We start from the raw sequence: 17,504 nt of genomic DNA on the forward strand, positions 1-17,504 counted from the left end.
TAGAATCCGTGTCCCCTCAAACTGTAGAAGTCGAAGACAAAGCAGCCATAGCCCCTTACACGCAATGGCGCACATGAGTTTGGTAGGACTCCAGGTTTCTTTTCATCCTGGTAACGTCCACTGGGCTGTCCTTCTCTCATGCCCTTGCACGGCGAAATAGTAGGCCATGCAATGCACTGGCCTGTTACACTGCATATGGTGGCGAGGCGACACATCTCGAATACTCTCACGAAGCTCGTTCGCAAAGCCAACGGCCGTGCTCATGGGAAAATCCGGATCTGAAGCGGCTAAATGGTCCCGGCGACATTGCGGAGCATCTCGACCTCCAGTGAATCAGCCTGATAGCATACAGTAGAGCGCCAGACATAGAAGAAGACAAGAAAAGGTAAGGAACGGGCGAAAAGAGGGGAGCAGGAAATGGCCAAGCCCTGTAGACAAAGTTTGGGCATCTCACATCGTTCAGCACCGCGATGAGCATTTAGCCCAGCTTCCAGGTTCGGTAGGAGATGCCTTTCCGAGAAGACCTGATGCAATTGCAGGGCACCAGACGGGTCTTGTATGTCTAGCTGGCATAGGATCGATGCGATTTCTTAGAGTCTCCGGGGCAAAAAGATACGGATGGGCGACGAGCCAAAGATTGCCAGATACTTGCGATGATCTGCTAGACTAGGTAGACTCAAGCAAGCCAACTGTGGCGGCCATCGACCAGGTTGTCGTAGCCATATGTGGAGTGAGACCGAGGATCACGACGCAAAGTAGTCGAGGAACGAGAACCCGCTGTGCCGGCGTATGTAGTCATTGTGCCGATATCTGTTGTGTAGCCGGGCTTGGCGGTTCCCGGGTGCACATGCTTGTGCGTCTGAGAGTGAAGCCGCAGCGAATGCTATCAGAAGGCGTGAGCTGAAATGCAACGCAAGAGCGAGAAAGCCAACCTCCGCCATCTTGTTCATGCAAATCCATGGAGCCGTCTCAAGGACGCTCTCACAGGTTAACTCGTAACCAGACTCGGCGCAGAGCAGAGTGAGTGCGAGCCCCAAAGATGGCATCGGGAGAGGAGTAACCCACATCTGCATCTGTCACCCATCGTCACCTCGGGGCTTCCCCAGCCTGGACGGATGGGTGAGCAACAACGGCCTGCCAATTGCACACTAGCCTTGCCGCCCTGCGCCTCTCCTGTGGACCTCGGAGTCCAGAAGCACTTCAAGTTGCGGATTGATGGACTGCGGGTGTGGCCTGGTGCAAGATGTCGGGGTAGCAACGGCAGCTGGATTGGCCGAGGTGACGCTGCATCACAGACAGCAGGGGCAACGAGGCAGGGCTGGAGGCCATGCTCTCTGTAGCCTGTAGTCTGTAGCCCGTCTGTGCCTAAACGGTAGGTAGTTTGTTCGTCGAGGCTGGATGGCAGTCGGATAAGGAGTCGTCAAACAATGGCGGGAGAGGCGATGGCCGTGTAAAAGGGAAAAAATGGAAATGAACATGGAAATGGATGGCAGGCACTCAAATCTGAAACTCGACAAAACGGCGCGTGCAGCTGCAGCACCAAGGCCGCAGGTACGAAGTACAGGTACGGCGAGACTCTGGACAGTTTGGCACGGGTGAGTACGTGTACATTGCCCTGCTATGTACGAGTATATTACATGTAATGCATGCCTGCTGCATTGATCCCTCCACTGCATGCACTCGTATGCAGGCGGAAGAGCGCCAATGGCCCATCATCAATCCATTGCATGAGGGCTGCCGATGAGCACCTATCCAAAGGGGACGGGAAGTGAGTTAAAGCGTCCAGTCGCATTTCTGGCGGCTCACTTCCACCTGCCAAACCAATCCACGGATCCATGCTCGGCCACATTGGCAATTGACGGCGGCTTATGTATTTGCTGCCTAGCAAGGTAAGGTAGTGCAGGACTCTGTCGGATTTGATGGGTTTATTCATCCATCTTCACAGCTGGTGCTTGTATTGCAGCTTTCCCCTATTACATACTCGTACTGGATTACTAGAGACCCTTTCCCCATTCCTGCCAGCGACTCCGATCCTGGGTCTAACCCCTACCTACTAGGTAGGTAAGGCAATTGGGGTGGTCTAAGGTAAGGAAATGTGAGGCAAGCCAGAGCCGCTCAAGAGGAATTTGCTCGTGATTCCGTCCAATCTCCAACCCCAAGGCTTCCACGTACAGTATCGGTCCTCATACAGCCAATAGACTGACTAAACCCGGTCCATGCGTGCTCTGGTGAGCGTGTGTTCCAGATTCAGAGACAGCGCGGGCCCTCGTCGCTCAACCTTGGCCACCCCGTGTTTCCGGCGTCCTTCTCATACCGCCGCGCAAGCGGGACCTCGTACAGACAGATGGGGTTTAGTAGTACTAGTAGGTAGTACTGCTACGAATGGATGAACGGGGCACAATGACAGGTCCAGGTCAGGTCTGCTCCGGCTTCCATTTATCCAGACGTTGATACTATCTCCTACTGCCTTACTTGACTCCATTGGAGCTGGTGGGCCCGGATACTCCTGCAAGCGACCCCAATGACGATCCTATGTATGTATCGAATGCCTCTTGGATAAGTAGTACTGGCATCTTGACTGATATGATAGGGACAGCCCGAAACAACCATTGCTAGCAGTGGTAATACCCATCACTACCACACCCGATATGTATCTCCTAGTAGTATGTATCTCACTGCTGCCGTCACCACCCGGATGGCCCCGTCCTCTGCTCGTCATACATACCAGCGGTTTGTTGCCCCTCCAAGTCGTGGACATCGATGACGGCAGCCAAGTGTCTCACCTTGGGTACCTTGCCTCGGTATGGAGACGCCCGACGGACCTTGTGGTCGTACCTTATCGTGTAAGGTTAGTAGGCAGTGGCATCTACCTGAACAAGTGAGTCCATCGTGGTTGGAGTGCCGGATTTCTGCAGCAGAGCCTTGGCCATGGTTCCGTAGCCCTGCGCCAGGTACCTAAGGTAGTAGTAGTGATACAGTGCGAGTACACGTACAGGCAGGTACGGGTGCTGTATGTACCTACAATGCTGCCAGGCACCCAAGCACCCTTCATGTTGGCGCGCGTGACTCTAAGATTCCGGAGAAGGCTCTGCCGCAGATTGCGGTGGAAGAACGAAAGACGTAGCTTCCATTCATGGTGTTGCTTCTCCTTGTAAGACCATTTCATCGATTCAGAGTGATACGGAGTCAGCCACCAGACTCCTTGGGAGATACGAGGTACCGATTACTGCAAAAGGACTTGGTGGCCGCGTTCGACACGAGCTCTCCGTCTCCTTTCAGCATGCTTGTTGGCAGACCCGACGTCGAGTCCTTTCAATCTGCTTAGACACATGGCTAATGAATCTCCTGCAGTTCAATTATTCGTTTCTACCTACGGAGTCTATGTAGTAAGTAGATGCCCCGTTCAACAGCCAGATTGGCGAAATTCGTTCAATTTGGCAGCGACCCGAGGCGCGAGACGGGCCAAGTACGTACCTGGCAAGTAAACCCCCGAACCCGACCGCCATGGACGGCAGGTCCCAGCCGTTCTCCAGAAGGCTACCTTACATGTAAACAACCCCTTTAAAGTCACGGCAGCTGAGGTGTCGATTCCGCGTTACAATCTGAACTGACAGGCACCCGCCGAGGCGATGAACACGGAGGCGCGCCAACTTCTAGAAGATTGCGCTGGTTGAACCCGTGGACTTTCCAAGCAGGGCCCGCTAGGGCTACCTTGGCAAAGTACAGGTACTTGGCACTGCATTACATAAGCCTTCGGATGAATGCGATGCTCTGCCTGAACAACGAGGCACCAGCTGTTCAACTTCGACTTGCGACAAGAAGGGGGGATCAATATAGTAAGGCAAGGTAGATCAGATGCGGCTCTCTCAGGCGATGCTCAATATCAGGGGGCTCAGACTGCCGCGAATTGGCCTGAGATGGGCCAGCCCTGGCCCCTGGAGTCGCCGCAGGTCTGCTCTGGAGTAAAGACGAACTGGAAATTCAAGGGCCTGCCTAGCAACCCAGCGCGTCTCGTCTCCTGTCGCGAACAGCACAGGCCCCGTCCAATGGCAGCCCCGGCCTGGCTGGTGCCCCAATCCACTAGAATCGCGAGGACCTGGAGAGAGCGACCATTGTGCAATCAAACTGCCCCGGAGACGGGTACCAGATACCTGTCTGCTAAGGAACCCGCGTGATGGGTGACATGACAACTCAGGGTCTTCGCCTCTATCAATTCGTAAGGTACCTTTTACCTACCTTAAGGTACCTTACCTACCAAGGTCCTACCTTATGGAACTTAGGTTCTCCTAGCCGTGTTAACTTTAACATCTATCTGATGAGCTCGTAGCTGCCCCCAGGCATCGTCCTCTGCTCCTAAGGTGTTCATTCTGGCAGTCCTTCTATGTACAAAGCAGCCTGCACCGCCCACTGCTACGGACGGTCTGATCGCGAGCAAATCATCCCGAAAGTAAGTACCCGTACCTATTCGTTCCTGTGCCGTATTGGCAGGGTCCTCGCCTGGCAACGTCTAGTAAGGTATCGATACCTCGCGTTGTCGCAACCCGTCCCAGGCGCTAAATGCGCTGCAGTAGCAGCCCCAGGGGATCGCCAGCACGCAAAGTACCGGTACCTGCGACCTGTGCGCCGCGGGCTCGCGAGTACCGCTACCCCGTGCCACCAACGGCCAGCCTTAGCAGCACAGCGCAGCGCTTTCCAGTGGAGGCCTTGCACCACACATCACCTCTCTTCACTCGCTGACCTGCATTCACAGGTTCCCCATCCTGCAGCAACTGCTTGCGGACGGCATCTCGACCTTGTCCTGCATCGTCGACGCTCTGTTGCGTCCTGTCCTGTCCTGTTCTGGCATTGCCCTTCTTTTCTACTTCTTCTTCATCCGCGGTTCTTCGTCTGTTGTTTCCTTTTCTTCCCTCTCCTCTCCTCCCTCCGCCCTGCTCGTCGCATCTCCTCCCCCAGACGCCGCTCGAGCAATTCCCTCGATACCCGCCAACGAGCCCCCTTTTGCGTCGTCAATCGCTTGCCGTCTTGCAGCTCTTTCGACAGTGGCTCGTCCTCTCCTCCTGACGACATCGTCTCCCCGAATTCTACACTTGTCGTCGCCTCGCGATCCCCTCATTGCCCACCGAGCCTGGGCCTGCGTCTCTGCCGTCGCCGAATCTTCCTGCCCACCCCATATCCTCTGTGGGCCCGCGAGCAGCACGTTTCCATCTCTTCGCATATCGTGCAGCGTCCTCGCGCTCTCTGGGATCCGTGAGTCTGCACTGCCGCTGCCCTCCCGCCTTGCACAACCCGCCTCTGGCAGCGTTTCCGCCCTCCGGTGCTTGACAAAGCGGACGGGAGCATCACCGATCCGGGCCCCCCTCCCCTCGATTACCGTCGCACTGCCCACATCCAGCGGCAGTTAACCGACCTAGTCACCGACGAAGCCAGTCCGCCCTCTTGGTCGGCTGCAGACGTCGCCTCGGCGGGCTATTCGCATCTACAAAGTCGCCAGTCTCTTCGTTCCATGGACGCCCGGACCCAAGCGTCCGAAACCCAGCATTCTTATCCTCCCAGTCCTTGGACGTCGACAACTCCGACGACGCCAAACGGGCTGACGGCGCATACCCCAGACGGATCCCAGGACTCTACCTCTGCCGCTGCCGCCGCCAACAACCTACAGTTCACTCCCCACATCGGCTTCCTGCCGTTCCTCTTTCCTCAGCAGTCCATATACCACGCCCAGCTTCTTCACTACAACAAGCTCATCTCGCCGGCACGGGGAGGTGGCCTACAGTCCGCGCCACTTCCTCCCATCGTGTCCGTCCCTCACGTCCAGGCCACGTCAAGGTCGCGATCTTCTAGCAAGGCATCGCTCAGGGATAGTGCCACCGCCACCACTGCCAAGGGGACTGCGAACGGAGGCCATGGGAGCCGCGCACATCAGGGCTCAGACAAAAGCCGCACCGTTATAACGCCCAAGGACGTCCCGCCCAAGATGCCTGCAAAGCTGGCTGCCGACGTGCCCAAGAACTTTCCCCATCGAGCGATAGCTAGGTCCTCTTCGCCCCATGGGCTCTCCCACTCCAGCTCCGTGCCGTCCACCCCTCATCAGCATGCCCGCCAGTTCTCCTTCGAGTCCCGGGAGCCTTCCCCCAACAACGTCAACAACCACTCGCCGCGGTCGGCCTACTCCGAGACCAACAGCGCGTTGCCCTCGCTACGCCCGCTGCCCCCGCGACTAGGCGGCTGCAAGTACGAGACGGCGCAGGCGAATTCGAGGAGGAGGATACCTTACTCGGTCGGAAGCGAACGGCTGGAAAAGGTGGATCTGCGAACCATCAAAAGCAAGCTGTCGGAGAGCGAGGAGAAGCAGCTGGCTGCCGATATGAATGAGATTTATCAGAAGCTGCTGCCCACGGAAAAGGTCGAGGAGAACAGGAAAAAGCTCGTCAACAAATTGGAGACGATATTCAATACCGAGTGGCCAGGGCATGATATCAAGGTGCACTTGTTTGGCTCGTCTGGCAATCTGTTATGTTCGGACGACTCTGACGGTAAGTTTCTTCCCCATTTCATCCGTCCAATATCATATCGCGGTTTCTAACACGTATATCAGTTGACATCTGCATCACGACACCATGGCACGAGATGGAGGATGTCTGCATGATAGCCGACCTTCTTGCTCGACGTACGTTTCTCCCTCTTTCATTTTGCTACAAACGTACTGGCTTGTTCACGACGCTGACGATAATCTGTAGGGGGCATGGAGAAAGTCGTTTGTATCTCTGCGGCCAAGGTTCCCATTGTAAAAATCTGGGACCCCGAGCTGGGCCTTGCTTGTGACATGAACGTGAACAATACCCTAGCGCTAGAGAACACCCGAATGGTGCGCACATATGTCGAGGCCGATCCGCGCGTACGACAGTTGGCGATGATTTTGAAGCACTGGACGCGGAGGAGGATTGTCAACGACGCTGGTATGGTTCTATTCCCGTGACACTGGTGCTCTGCTTTTGTGGCAACACCTTCGAGTTTATTTGTTTTCCTTAACCTAACTCTATCACAGCTTTCGGAGGTACGCTCAGCTCCTACACTTGGATATGTCTCATCATTGCATTCCTGCAGCTGCGGAACCCAGCTGTATTACCAGCACTGCATCAACTGCCATACAAGAGCACCAGGCCAGATGGGACTGTCAGTGACTTTGCCGATAACCTCAAGAAGATCAAGGGATTTGGCAGCAAGAACAAATCTTCCGAGGCGGAACTCCTCTTCCAGTTCTTCCGATTCTACGCGCACGAGTTCGACTACGACAAGCACGTCCTTTCTGTGCGGCAGGGCAAGTTGATCACCAAGGCAGAGAAGAAGTGGCACTATGCATTGAATAACCAGCTTTGCGTCGAGGAGCCGTTCAACACGTCTCGCAATCTTGGCAACACGGCAGACGAATACTCGTTTCGCGGTCTTCATCTGGAGCTCCGAAGGGCGTTTGATCTCATCTCCGAGGCCAAGCTCGAAGAAGCCTGTGAGCAGTACGTGTATCCGAAGGAGGAGGAGAGGGTCTGGTCCCGGCCGGCCTCGCAGCCTCGGCCCGTGCTGCTGCGCAGCTCCTCGCAGAGCAACTCCGGACGAGGCGGCCGCGGCGGCCACCGCGGCGGCCGGCATAGTAACAATTACCATCGCAGCGGAGGCTCCAACAGGAGAGCCTCGTCGACTACGCCCGCCTATGATCCCAACATGTTTGTCCAGCCCGTCACCATGCCACAAGACATGTCGTGGCTCGCCGCCGGCAACCAGTACCCCTTTCCGTTTGCTCAGCAGGACCTGATGCAGATGGCCTACCAGGAGACCATGCGTCAGCAACTCAACCACTTCTACGCACAGGCACAGCAGTCGCCGGCATACATGTCCCATCAGACCATGGGCCAGCAGAGAATGTCTCCCAACGCGGCGTCATCGAACGGCCAGCAGACGGCTACCGATCGGTCTCGGACGAATTCGTTTGACACTGGGCCCATTGGCACCACGTTACGGCCCGATCTGTATTCGCTCTACGGCATGGGCATCAATCAGCAGTTCTACGCGCAGGCGGCGACTGGCTATGGGACGTATCCCTCCTCGCCGGTGACGTCCAACGGCATGGGGCAAGACTTCCGCCGTCCTCTGCAGAGATCCACCGTTGCGTCGGATAACGGCATCTCGGCATCGGCAAGCTCGTTGAGGTCGCAGTCCCAGCCCCCTTCGCGATCTCCATCCGGAGCGCACAGCAGGGCGGCGTACACCTCTGGAGCTGGCCCGTCTAGTGCGCCGGGCTATGCTCATAGACATGTGCATGGCGTCGCCGTTCCCAGCTTCGTCTCCGACGATGCGGATCCCGACGATCGATCCAAGGCCGCTTCGGTCTCCCCGCCGTCCGAGGAGAGCAGATCCACCGGGCTGCTGGGAGCGTCGCGGAGCCCGCGTCTGGGCCAGCCACCGCTGCTCCAAAGCCACAGCCCAACAGCAAACGGCGCTGCCTACGGAGAGGTCCTGAACCAGTCATCTAGCCCCAGGCGGCGTCGGCTCTCCACGGATCAGTTGCCCCAGACCATCCTGGACAGGCGAATGAGGAGGACGTCACGGTCGCCCTCGCCCCTCGACCATGGTCGGGCTGTCACCACCGGGACGATTGCTTCGTCGCCCCTGGCTTCGGCTCCCTTCCCACCAGCTGGTGCGGCTCAGAACAAAAATTCGAACCGACCCCTGGTCGTAAACGGATCCGGGCTCAAGACCAGCATGATTGCTGCGTCAAGCCAGCCACCGAAAGACGCTCAGGCGCCCGAAGAATGTGCCATGGCAAAGATTGACAACGCTCTGCACATCAGCTCGGCACCGTCGAGCAATGGCGCCGTTGCCGCGGAAGCGCCGGGCGGGCAGCCGTTGCCATCGCTTGCACCGGCTCCTCCCATGCCTTCGGCCTTGATGGATCGCCCGCCCGTGATCGTGAACGGCTCGAATGCCAAGCTGGCAATTCCCTCTACCGAGGATGCCTCGTTCAGGGACAGGGTCGCGATGATGGGTTCGTATCAGGCAAATCCATACCCCATACCGCACGATGTCTTGCAAGCCAACGGAATGGCGCAGCTTGCCGCCTCGAGCAAGCAACGCCTCATTTCCAGACAGCCACAGAACGGAGTCATTGCTCCATTGGACCTTGCCATAGCTGACCATCGCAAACCCCTCGGTGTCGACATGGCCCATTTGTCGCCTGTTTACGAAGCCCAGGCGTCGTCCCCGACCGCCTTGCGCAAGCCAGACATGTCGAACCCCATTGCTGGCAAGGCTGCTCGTGAAAAAGCAGATGCCAAGACAGCTCGCGAAGAGACGACGACCAAGCCGGTGACCAAGGCGGAAGAAAAGGCTCAGCCAGCTCAGGATGCTCAGAAGTCGTCCAAGGCACAGAAGTCGGCCGGCCAGACTCAGCGGAACTCGGCGCAAGCATCACGCGAGACTGGTGGCCATGTCCGGAGCGCTAAGAGCGAGAATGACAATGGCTGGCAGCGGGCTGTCAAGGGGAAGAAGAAGGGATCGAGCGGGCTTGCGCAGGCCTCGCACGCGGAGCAGCCGCCAAAGAGCGACTCTGAGCGAAAGGGAGGATAACCACGCGCGCGCATACCCATCTCGATGTCGGTGGCGACAACGGCCCGATCTTCTCATGCCATGTAATTCGAAAATGATGGCACTTCTACGGGAGCTCGACAGCCCATCTCTCTCAACTATGGGATGGGAAAGGATGATGCTAATGGCGATGTTGGATAGGAGATCGGCCACGGCTACGACACTCAATGTCGGACAGATTTTGCTTGGGCGGGAAGGCTGGGAACGCAAATCGTGTACGATGTCTCTTGTCGGGAACGCGAGAGCACCTGCGTATACTCGACACGGCAGCATCAAAGAAAGAATTGGACATGGTTCAGGATCGTGAAATCCGCGCATGAAAGGAATAAACGAAAGGGAGAAAATAAAGTCAAGAAGAAGGAAAAAAAAAAAAAGAAAAAAAAAAAGGGCCACCAAGAGCAAGACGATAGAAACGCAACAGGATGGGATTCGCGGCTCCATGAATGACATGTCACAGAAAGATTCGGGACGAGTTGACGGAAAGGAGGGCTACGGGGGATTGATACATATACATGGCCGGGTGGAAAGGCGTTTGCATCAATGAAAGCTCATCTGGGAGGAAGGGCTGGAATCTCGATTCGGGTTTTCACTTTGCGTTGTTATTATTTCCTATGGTTTTTGCAGGAGCACCCCCAGCGGCATAGATGGATGTTACAAAAGCATTGAGAAGATCATGGACAGCACGTATGAAAGCGTACATCAGATACATGGCGGAACTAGTATAATACACTGTATGAAACTCGGATGACTAGTTGGAGTACATACCTACTGTACGTGTGATGCCCGATCTGAGATGAAGATGGCTAGTATCAGGTCGGTGCTACGCAGCGTCTGGGTGGTCCAGACGGCGATGATGGTGCATGTAAGGTACTGTCGCATCGAGTGCAACGGCACCCGCCGCACATCAGGGTCTTGTGGTCGTGCCTTGCCCTTGCAGGTCCACCTGGAATCATGGTTCGAATCAGCCTGAAGCAGCCTCAAAGGAAGCACCTACCTAGTACTACCGGAGAGCACCGCTCGCAGCTATGTATGTAGTACATGTACCACTACAGCGCCATCAGCGCCCCTGTGCCATGCCTCCATCAAATGTCAAACAGCCCTCACCCGACCTCAGGATGGAGGCTCTCCAGGGCTCGCAGCCTCCACGCTCCATTGAACGTTCCAGGCTGGGCCCTCCGGGTGCTGTAAAGGTACGTACCACCACTAGTAAGGGCAAGGAGCCACGCGCCCCGGCTGGAGAAAATCAACCGCCGAGTTCCATTTCACTGGTTTGCGACAATCCCGCTTTTTCCTTACCCCGGATTCTTCCCACCCCCAGCCAATGTTGCCCCGATCTCACGACAAAACCACCCACCACCTGCGGCAGGATCAGAAGGAAAACTCCCACCGACATTTTCCCAGCTGCAACTCCTTTGGCAATCTTGGCGATACGGGTTGGAGACTCCTTTCTCTCTCTGTCTCCCTTTCTTTCTTTTTTCCCTCTTTTTTTTTTCTTTTTTTTTTTTCTCGACCGTTGTGTTCTGTCCGTCTGTCCGCTTTGTCTGGTCGTCGTCGCCTTTGATTCGAGTCCGACTCTGGAGGGACGGCAAGGCGAGGAACGATGATGCCGATGGATGCGGGCACCGACGCTGCCGTGGACTCTGAGGCTTGACGCAAGCATTTGTGCTGTGCTGCTGTGCTGTGCTGTGCCGGGCTGTGCTCTGCAGAGCGAGGCGACGCGCATCTTGGCTCGCTCTCTCTCTCTCTCTCTCTCACACACACACACACTCACTCTCACTCTCTCTCGTGTCGGCACTCTGCTCTCGTTGGCATTAACTCTGCAGTCGTCAGCAGCATCCTGTCGCCACTCCTCCTCCTCCTCCTCCTGCTCCTCCTCCACCACCTCCTCCTCTTCTTCTTCTCTCCGAATCCTCCCTCTCGTCGTCATACTCGCACCCTCCTCCGCCTCTCCTCCTCCCGCTCTCGATCGATACAGACGACGGAATATCCTCGTCCCGCCCATGAAGAGCGACATGATTCACAGAACCAACAGCGAGGGCGGCGCCTCGTCCACTGGCTCGTCGCAAAAGATATGGCGGCTCCCCTCCGCCATTCGCAAGCCCTTTCGCAGCTCTAACAAGGACGACAAGAACTGGACTGTACGTTGACCTGCTGCCAAGAGGATGCCCTCGGCGCGCATCTCCCCTTGCTGCCCCGCTTGCCGTTCCTACTCGTTGGGCCAGCATTGCATTGCCGATGCCAAAACTAACATGCTGCGCAGAACAAGCCAGGCGGCCCCTCTGTTGACACCGAATCCCCCGACCCCCCCGTCCACGAACCCAGCTCGATCCACGAAACCGTCGAGTCCAACTACCGCCAGCTCCAGACCCTCGTCGCGCGCATGCGAGGCGCTCCCTCGGGCCCCAGCCACGTCGACGGCGCCTACAAAGAGTTTGCCAAGATCAACGAGCGATGTGCCGCTCTCTGCGACGCCATACTCCGGGAGGAGATCAAGACACCGCGCACCCTCTCCAACGCCGCCGAAACCGGCTCATTGACTCGCCAGGACTCCGCCGCAGACACGCCTCGCAGCCCGAGCGCCCTCTTTGACCAGAGGAGTTCGTTTAGCGGCCGCAGCTTAGCCGAGGTCGTCACGGCCGGCGGTAGTAGGGGTCATGGCAGTGACCACTGGCTGACGCCCATCCGGGACTGGAAGACGTGTCTCGAGGTGCTGGCCGAGCACTTCAAGCTCAGCCTTGCCGAGACGTACATGAGCTATGAGCGGGATGCCACGCCCGAGATGCTCGAGGCCTTGTTCACGAGCAAGAAGTTCAGGAGAGACGCGGTCCACCGGATGCGCAATGCGAGCGTCACCAAGATCCTGTCTGCCGATCCTCAATTTGTGAGCACACTGTCCCTTGTATGCATCGAATGGCGCCTGTGCAAGTTCCTAATCGTCTATTGCGCAGTTCCCGCGATATGAGATACGCTTTAGAAACTACGAGAGGGTCAAGCAGGAGCTCAGGGATGTTCGAAAGCTGCTCCAGGCGGGCGAGTCGGGCATCTCCCCGGGCAGAGTCATTGAGGAATTTCCCATTGCCCCTCGCGGGGATGCTGTTCTCGAGTTTGCCAACCTGGGGTCCGATGCCACGGGCAACGAGCCTGCCTTGCGGTTTCGCGTCTCCTCTGCCCTGCTGGCAGAGACGTCGCCCGTCTTTGCGCGCATGTTCTCTGGCAACGCCAGCAGCCACTACCTGCACGAGGCTGACGACGTATCCCATCTGCTCCCGCCGCCGCCGGTGCCGTACTTCTGCGACGACGGGTCCGAGGTCAAGCTGTACCGGATGCCGCAGCAAGAGTTCAACCACCACGGCTCGCTGGAGATTCTGCTCCATGCCGCCCACATGCACAACGACAAAGTACCCAGAGACGTGACCTTTGAGCAGTTTGTTTCCATTGCTGAGTGCTGCCTGAAGTTCAAGAGCACGTCGCCACTCGAGATGGTCGTCGAGCACAGATGGCTACCGCAGTGGATGCACAAAGGAGCCGACGACATGCCGGACGGCCTACTCATCATCAGCTATGCCTTTGGGCTTCGCCAGCTCTTCACCCGAATGTCCAAGAGCGCCATCCTCAACCTTGCCGACGAGAAGGACCTGCACAGCAAGCCCTGGCCCAAGAAAATCAAGGACAAGGTCTGGGCGGTTCGCTGCGCCAAGGTAGACCAGCTGTATGCGAGCTGCGCCAGCACCATCCAAGAGTACATTCGTCCACCAGCGCAGGGCACGGCTTCGTCGGAAGCCAAACAGCACATATCCCTCTCTGATCTCGACAGCCATCTCTCCTCTCCCATCCAGCCCGCCATGACGCTCACGAGCACCCCAAGATGCCCCAAAGGCAACCACTGGTGCGACGCCTCCAATCTGGGGTGGATGATGCTGGTGTACAACGAGCTCGGCCTGCTGCCAACCATTGTGCAGCCCGCCGTGATGACGCACGTTGCAAACGCACAGGCGCCTCCGTCCAAGAGCCTGGCACAGATGATGGAAACGCTCCGCTCGACCCCGAGCCCCCCTGCGCCGCTTCACCCTGGAAGTGTCTGCGATCCTGCCCCCGCGTTCCGAGCGGCCGTCGCCGACATTTACAACAGCGTCACCGGCTTGACTCTGTTTGATATAAGCGGCAAGAGCCACGGTTGGGCGCTCTCGAAACACAAGATGTCGGAACCGCAGTTGCTCTTGACCGCGGGGCTCAACCGGATGGCTGCGCATGAGAAGATCCACAGCGTCGTCACCGAGTTCCCAGAGGAGGTTCGCCTGCAGATACTGGGCGAGATGGAGGAGCTGGAGGATCTGCAGGCCGCGGCCAGGATCAACCGCGCCTTTTACGAAACATACAAGAGAAACGAGCTACACCTCATGCGCAACATCCTGCGCGCCGATCGGATACGCTGGGGAAGCATAGGGCGCTACTCGCTGGACGACGACAGGGCGGAAAGCAAAGTGTTGAAGGAGGAGTCGGATAGGCTCAAGGAGAGGGGCTTTGGCGACGGCGCCGATGCGATCACCCTGAGGAGTGAAGAGGACGAGGGGCTGTATGACTCGGACGAAGATGACGATTCCAGTGTCGATCCGCTGACTCGGCACGGATCCATCTCGTCCCAGGGAGGCCGACTTCATACGAACAACGACGTCGAAGACGATATCGATATTCTGACCCGCGATCCTCCACCACCGTTCCAGCCGAAAGAGTCTAATCCTCCGCCGCCTCTGCTGCCGGTTACCACTACCGAGGCCCATGAGGGCTCTGACAACGACGATGATACGGCCACTCCGACGACGCCTCGGCAGCGCCCCTTTGATCCCTTGGACGAACTAGCCACTCCTTCGGACGAGAGCAGTGTCGTTTCGCCAGAAGATGTCGAGGAGCCCCCCATGACGGAAGAAGAAGCCCGCAGGATCTTATGGCCCGACCACGTGGTTGTCACTCCACCCCCGCAGCGAGGCGCAGTCCAGCCCGGCGTCGAGGGGCTGCGGGAGAAGTTCCGCGTTGGCGACATCTCCTTCCTCGAGGGCCTCGAGGACAAGACGCTGGCCAAGGCGGAGACGAAGCTGCTGCGGAGCGACCACGACGAGCGGGCGGCGAGCCTGCTCAGCAAGCAGGAGGGGGGGCGCCCGAGCTCGAGCTCATCGACGGCCAAGAGCGTGAACGGGGTTCAGCATATAGAAGAGGTTGTGGGGGCTCGAAAGGGGGGCGATGACGAGATGGAGTCGGCTCTTTCTTGAACCTGACGCCCCTGTTCGCCACGCACGTACAACAACACGTACGGATCAACGGCGCAAAAGCACACAAACTTTGGATAATGAACGTTTGGACACACAAATGTGCATTTACTCGATATACGCACCAACACACATGCCCCTACACCTATCTTTGACAACAGCAACATAACAACAACAACAACAACATCAAATGCTGTTCCATCTTTCTAGTTCACTCACATGACTACTTTCAACTTTATACCATACTTGCTTCCTTTTCCATCTTTTGGACATTTGTTTTTTATTTTTATTTCTATCTTATTTTTTCCTTTCATGGGTGGCTGGGTGGCCGGAGGACAGGAGGGGGGCGCAGATTCGGCAACTCGTCTTTTTTTCCTTTATGATAGGGACGACTTTTTTTTTTTTTTTTTTCCCCGGGATGAACGGGATGTTTTAGTTCTTTTTATTTAATTTTTCACTGTGTTGGGATCTGGATGGATGGATGGATGGACACTCTGGGTTGAAGGCGGTTTCTTCTATGCTTCTCGTTCTTGCAGTAGTTCAGCGTCAAGTTGTATTTCATCTGCGGGTAGGGGGGGTTCAATTGTTGGGAGCATGTAAACATGTATATAATATGCCTGGTACGCAATGATACGCAATGAAACGCCCAAAGAGAAGATGTGCCTCGGAATGAATGCAAAGGAAAAAAAGAAAAGAAAATATGTTCCAAAGTCGTGTGGAAGCAACTTCATCAAATGCTCGTCACATATACGTTGCATCATCAAACTAGCATGCCGACATATAGAAGCACATCTCCTGGGTATCTCTGCCTCCCCCGCACCATCTACTTTCCAGAATTGGATTTCTCCCCTTTACAAAAACACAAAAAATATTTTTTTCTCCCCCCCCCCCCCCCCCCTTTCCCCCCCCCCCCCCCCCCCCCTTTCCATCGTACTCTTGCTTCCATCCTTTACATGTAATGAGCACCAACAGCGGCCTCGGTGCCGGCTTCCGCCTGGGCCTTCCGGGCGGCGTTGAGGGCACGGAGCTTGGCCGTGCCAAAGCCAGCCACTCCATCCTCCTGGTTCTCGCCCAGCCACGGCTTCTTCGAGTCGCCCAGCATGCTGCCGGAGAGGAAGTAGATGACGAGACCGATGATGATGCAGACAAAGGCAATCGGGTACAGATAGTGAATGACGTAGCCAAAGACGTGGATGCCGATGATGACGCCCCAAAAGTTGGCCGTCAGCAGCGAAATGTCAAAGAAGGCGGCGCTGCCCATGCGCAGGATGAGCGGCGCCAGGGTGTAGAAGATGCACAGGCAGATGGTGTAGCCGGCGAGCCAGCCGCCGACGGAGCCGTCCCAGTGGGCGTCGCGGAAGGACTGGCGGTCAAAGATGGCCGCCTGGACGCCATTGATGAACATGCCGAAGAAGCCCATAAAGGCCAGGACGTGGTGCATGGGGCGCTTGGACACGAGCCACTCCTCAAAGACGTTGGAGACGCCGTAGAGCGTGGCGCCCAGCAGGCCAAAGAGGTCGCCCTTGACCATGTCGACGCCCGGGCCGCCGTTGGAGCCGGTGATGTGGTCCGAGGCCAGCAGGATGCCCATGCCGCCGCAGGCGATGAGGATGCCGAGGACCTGGAACAGCTTGTAGCGCACGCGCAGCAGCAAGAAGGAGATGATGACGACGCAAACAATGGACCAGAAGTTGAGCAGCTGGGCGGACAGCAGGTTGGTGTAGCGGTAGGCCAGGACGGTGAAGTAGTTGCCCTCGACGTCGAGGAAGGACATGATGAAGTAGCGCCATCCGTCCTTGAGGAGGATGTCGAACCAGACACGCGCGCCATCGCGCCACAGGGTGATTGTGGTGTAGATGAGGAAGAGCAGGATGTAGTTGAAGACGGTCTGGAAGGCAGGGATGTTGGTGCCGGCATTGGCGAGGAACGAGGTGAAGGTGTTTGTGCCGGTGATGCAGAGCGACAGTACCTGGCCGATGGCGATGACGACCCAGAAGTCGACGGTGGTGAGGTAAGACCACCAGTGGACAGATTTGGCCTCTAGGATCTGGATGCCCTGGGAGAGGGCGGCCTCGTCGGCGGTGCCGTTGGGAGTGCCGTCATTGGTACCGCCGAGGTTGTTGCTGGGGCTGCTGCCTTCGTTCTTGTCGCCGGAGCCGGAAGAGATGACGGTCGAGGTGAAGCCGAGCTTAGAGTCGGCGTCGATGGGGTTTGCGGGGGCGGTCATATTGGCGGCGCCGTACGAAACGTGCTGGCCGGAGGCGAGGAGAGGTTGAGAGGAGGAAGACGCTGCCGAGGCCGAGGAAGAAGCTGAAGCTGAAGTCGAAGCTGTTGGCGATGCTGATCGAAGGCGGGGAGTTTGCTTTGGGGGGTTCATTCAAGTGCTGGCGGTGGCGTTGGAGGCGTGAAGTCTATGTTGAGACGGGTTTATTAGTCTGGTCGCGCCAACCAGGCGATTCTGGTGTTCATACCTGTTGGTTTATCGCATATCCAGTGAGGGCCTCAGTAGGTATGCGGATATGATGTGGCAGATCCCGATCGGCGGAGTCTTTCTTCGTCACCTACAAGTAGTGACAGCAAGCGCAAAGACTCCAAGTCGCTTGCCGG

At 57.0% G+C, this 17,504-nt stretch overlaps 4 protein-coding genes across 4 annotated transcripts; 2 read left to right on the forward strand and 2 right to left on the reverse strand.

Annotated features, from left to right (window-relative positions):
• Positions 1 to 2,247: 2,247 nt before the first annotated feature.
• On the reverse strand, positions 2,248 to 3,506 carry BBK36DRAFT_1144648 (hypothetical protein; the record flags this gene model as incomplete). The annotated part of the gene is made up of 6 exons (XM_024893690.1): positions 2,248 to 2,360; positions 2,784 to 2,835; positions 2,871 to 2,955; positions 2,994 to 3,201; positions 3,375 to 3,379; positions 3,475 to 3,506. The coding sequence occupies 6 exons, from the start codon at positions 3,504 to 3,506 to the stop codon at positions 2,248 to 2,250; spliced, it is 495 nt and encodes a 164-aa protein (XP_024745965.1).
• Positions 3,507 to 4,381: 875 nt separating this feature from the next.
• BBK36DRAFT_1172404 (hypothetical protein) lies at positions 4,382 to 9,618 on the forward strand (the record flags this gene model as incomplete). Its single annotated transcript, XM_024895720.1, has 5 exons — positions 4,382 to 4,447; positions 5,621 to 6,533; positions 6,596 to 6,667; positions 6,738 to 6,956; positions 7,046 to 9,618. The coding sequence occupies 5 exons, from the start codon at positions 4,382 to 4,384 to the stop codon at positions 9,616 to 9,618; spliced, it is 3,843 nt and encodes a 1,280-aa protein (XP_024745966.1).
• Positions 9,619 to 11,636: 2,018 nt separating this feature from the next.
• BBK36DRAFT_1184648 (hypothetical protein) lies at positions 11,637 to 14,904 on the forward strand (the record flags this gene model as incomplete). The annotated part of the gene is made up of 3 exons (XM_024896405.1): positions 11,637 to 11,774; positions 11,897 to 12,517; positions 12,585 to 14,904. The coding sequence occupies 3 exons, from the start codon at positions 11,637 to 11,639 to the stop codon at positions 14,898 to 14,900; spliced, it is 3,075 nt and encodes a 1,024-aa protein (XP_024745967.1). The 3' UTR covers positions 14,901 to 14,904.
• Positions 14,905 to 15,846: 942 nt separating this feature from the next.
• On the reverse strand, positions 15,847 to 17,124 carry BBK36DRAFT_1128590 (DUF914-domain-containing protein; the record flags this gene model as incomplete). The annotated part of the gene is made up of 1 exon (XM_024891635.1): positions 15,847 to 17,124. One exon carries the CDS (start codon positions 17,122 to 17,124, stop codon positions 15,847 to 15,849), a length of 1,278 nt encoding a protein of 425 aa, XP_024745968.1.
• Between the last annotated feature and the right edge of the window lie 380 nt (positions 17,125 to 17,504).

Source organism: Trichoderma citrinoviride (genome assembly GCF_003025115.1).
Source record: "Trichoderma citrinoviride strain TUCIM 6016 unplaced genomic scaffold BBK36scaffold_16, whole genome shotgun sequence".
In the NCBI taxonomy this organism is placed as follows: Eukaryota; Fungi; Ascomycota; class Sordariomycetes; order Hypocreales; family Hypocreaceae; genus Trichoderma; species Trichoderma citrinoviride.